The 3806-nt window shown below is 37.9% G+C and overlaps 1 protein-coding gene across 1 annotated transcript in view; it reads right to left on the bottom strand.

Annotated features, from left to right (window-relative positions):
• Positions 1 to 1749: 1749 nt before the first annotated feature.
• Positions 1750 to 3806, bottom strand: part of LOC111236071 (interferon-induced very large GTPase 1-like) — an 11438-nt gene continuing 9381 nt past the window's right edge. Inside the window, 1 exon segment of the mRNA XM_022764680.1 lies at positions 1750 to 3793. Within this exon segment, the coding sequence (XP_022620401.1) occupies positions 2615 to 3793 (1179 nt within the window). The 3' untranslated portion in view covers positions 1750 to 2614.

The following is a 3806-nucleotide window of genomic DNA, read 5'->3' as shown; positions in this document are numbered from 1 at the left end:
GCGGGAGACGTGTTTGAGGTGGAGCTTCCTGATGGACAGGAAGTCCAGTTTCCTAACCGTGTTGGCATGGACGTCATCAGCTACATCAGAGTCACAGGGGACTTCAAACTGACTTCCTTCAAAATCTGCTAAAAGATACAGCTGCTGTAACACATGCAGACTGTGGTCATCAGTTTGGTTCAAGACGAGACTGAGTCTTGATCAGTTACTGTAAGAAATATTAATCATTAATAGATGTAGCTCTTCAGTATATGGTATATTCAGTATGTGGTCTTGTTTTGTTGTCTCTGAGGGTCAGTGTAATAAACTGTAACCAGATCCTGTCTTTGAAATATATTTTCTCACAAATAATGACACAAACTTCAGATATGGTTTCATACAGAGAGCAACAATCCAATAAAAGGGGCATTACACCAGTTTTACACATGAGGTTAAGTTTATTTGTCACAAGGAATATTCTACCTGTGCAAAAACAGTTGTATTATGTCTCTGCAGGGAAATACATGTATCTAAAGTTTGAGAAAATAACTCGACAGGAGCTAAAAGCAAGAATATTACTGGCTGACGCTTGCTACTTAGCTGCTATCTACTGTAGGCTACGGCAGGTTCCACTTTACTGGCAGGTTCAAACACGTAAAAGCCCCGATTTACCTTTATAAAAGGGCGCACCGGTTTCTCGTACAAATGCCCCTTCCTCTGCATAAAAGGAAAATATCCTTTTAAAATAAAAATAAAAACTCACCTTAGTCGCAGTTATCTGAATGTTTGTATCTACCGGCAGCTCGTTGTTTACTTTATAGGTCACACCCGGTAACATACCGGAAGTTGTTGTTGAGGATGGCTAATGTCATTTTTATTTTCTACAAGTGGTCACAGTCAACAGTCAGAAATATTAACCTTTCTTTATCCAATGGAGACAATGAATAAATTCATACCGGAGGTTTTTTTTTTTACTGATGCATCGTTTGTTTTAACCAATACAAAGCCCATGTAATGATCAACGTATGTACATGAGTTTTACCGCCATCCAGTGGCCACAATGAAGAACTGCAACAGATTAAATTTGTCAAGCTACTGTAAATTTAGACCGTACAACCCTTTTCGGTGAGTACTTTTGAATAATAAAGACCCAACTTAACGTTATCAGAAGTGAAGTAACAGAACAGTATTAAAATAATAATGTACATAGTAATACATTTTGGGGAACCGTTATGACAGGCAAATTCTGGTATTACGAGTTTAATGATGTCAGACAGTGGCAACCAATGCTAGTTTTCGGTAGCTTTTCTAACTATGCTAAAGATATTTAAACCCCATTCATCCAAACTTATAATACACTACATCTAACCGACATGTTCAGCTTGAGGTGTGGGGTTTGAAAGAAGTGGGTATCTACAAGGCAAGAGGGGGTTTAATGACAGACACTTGAGTTGCAGTATAGGAAATGTAGGATCCAGTGGTTTTGGAGCTTGATGCAAACTAGAGACAAAAAGTCAGGACATCTTGGCCTCTGCTGCTTTTGACCATCTCTTTTTTAAAGTCTTTCTCTTCTGAGTCCCCAAACTTGAGGTGCAATACTAAATTGTGGCAGTTCTCCTTCAAGGCACCAGATCACATACAAACAGAGGAACAGTCGACTGAGAATCCCTGTAAAATCTGGTTTTAGAAATCATCTCAAATACATCAGAAGTCACAATCTGGAACTGGATTTTACTGCTGCGTGCATTTGATGTCATCTGTGACTGAAAACAAACATGCTGGGAAACTGGGATAGAAAAATGATCAGTCAGAGAACAGAAGCGTGACACCTATGTGCAGACAACATAGCAGAAAGCTTAAGAGCCATGTGTGATTTTCTTATCAGGTTGACGGTCAAATAGACATAAGGTGACTTTCAAGTCTTATCAAATAGAAACAGTTAGGAAGAAGTCTTTACTATGAACCATGGATCAGATACAACTGGTGGAGTCTTCTACAAACAGATGTCAGGTCTCAAAGGTGGAAATTAAAACTTTGTCATTTGAGAAACAAAAAAGAAACATGGTCTTTCAATAGATGTGATGTAGTTATTTTTATTATACTCATTAATAACATGAAAGGTTAAAGTCAACAGGTGTTTTTGTGTCGTCACTGAATGATCAGTTTAATAAATGAAAACTTGTTTAACAGGATTTTCAGATAGAAGTTTTAGAAATGAATTACACAGGTTAAAGAAATATACCCTCCATTCTTTGTTGTAAGAAGTCGATCATCTGACAACATGTCTCTCATCAACCTTCTCACTCATCTTTCTATGATCACTGAGCTTCAGAAGTTCAGATTTCATGTATTTTCATTTAATAAAACTTCAAAATATTCATCAATACATGCATCACATTCATAATTTCTCTTTGTCTCTTCAAAAACAAACAAATAAAAAAACATTGTGTTCTGCTTTACGTTCATTTGAACTTTTTTCTTATCAAGAAATTCACACTTATAAACTTTGTAGTTTTTATGCGTCACTTATTCTCCAAATTCCTATTATTCTTCTGTATTTTATAGGAGTTTGATTCATGAATAGTCACATGAAAACAAGTGTCATCATTTTCAGCTGAGTAGTTGTGTTGTTAACTCACAGTTTGTACATTTCATCCAGACTTTTAATCGCTTCTTTTTCATTGTAGTTTCTCCAATCTCTGGGAATTTCTCCTTCACCCTTGAATTTTAATTTATAGTGGTCTTCCAGTTGTTTTTGAAATCGACACACAAACCATTTCCAGTATGTCAGTTTGGACTCATCAGGGGTAATTCTCCAGTCAGCAAACCTTGGTCCAGCAGTTCGGTACTGTTTAAATGGAATGAGCTTATCTGAATGTGAATCGGGGTAAAATTTTCCATCACTTGCAACATTTGTTGTGCAGAATTCAACAGAGAGTATATCTGTGTCTTTATAGTGTACACCATTGACTGCAGTGGATCGATGAAAAGGGACACTGTGGTCATCAGGACTGTGATCTTCAATGGTGTTGGTGCAAACAGCTGCACAGAATGGACACTTTACCCAGCAGCACTTGCACAGCTGATCGATGAGGATCTGATCAGGCTTCAGTCTGAACTCATTCATCTTATTCAGTGAGAGGTTGTTCATCTCCTTCATGATGGGTTCAAGGCTTTTCTCTATCTCTTCTTTAAGAAAGTCAAAACTGTTTATGTCTCTGAAGTTTTCAGGACGAATGGAATCAAATGTCAGATCATCTCTCAGAAAACTGGTAAATTCCTCCAGCCACATGTCTGTGTCTCCTGTCTGGGTTTTGACTTTCTCTGTTGCAGTAAATAAAGCCCGACTCACATGTTGCTTGATGTCTTCAACATTTTTCTTGAGTATATCCCGAGCTTTATCTTTGTGTGATGTGAAGATGTATTTCTGTACTTCCTCTTTTATAAACCTCTCCACATGTTTTCTTGGTTGATGGATGTAGTCAATGAAACCACTGAAGTCTTCTTTCTCTGCCAGTGACTTCAACACATGTTTCTCCAGGTTCAGTCTGTTCCCACTGAATGCTGGGAAACTGCACTTCATCTCTCCAGCTAGAGCAATGGCAGTCTGGTTACAGACAGCCTCAACAGTGGAAACCTTCAGTTTTTCACAGATCAGTTCTCCGAGTACAACAGCAGAAGAGTTTCCTTTACAGAAGCTTCTGAAAATGTTGTAATATTGATCCTTTTTGCTTTCTAAATGAGTACGCGCATCATTCTTCTTCTTGAATTTCTCGTGGGACTCTGAAAGCCAAGTCCCTGCTCTGTCAAACACATACAGTAAGAGT

Source organism: Seriola dumerili, unplaced genomic scaffold, assembly GCF_002260705.1.
Source record: "Seriola dumerili isolate Sdu_G_001 unplaced genomic scaffold, Sdu_1.0 BDQW01000563.1, whole genome shotgun sequence".
NCBI classification, from domain to species: Eukaryota; Metazoa; Chordata; class Actinopteri; order Carangiformes; family Carangidae; genus Seriola; species Seriola dumerili.
Note: the sequence above shows the minus strand (reverse complement) of the source record. Positions and strands in the feature narration are given on the sequence as shown.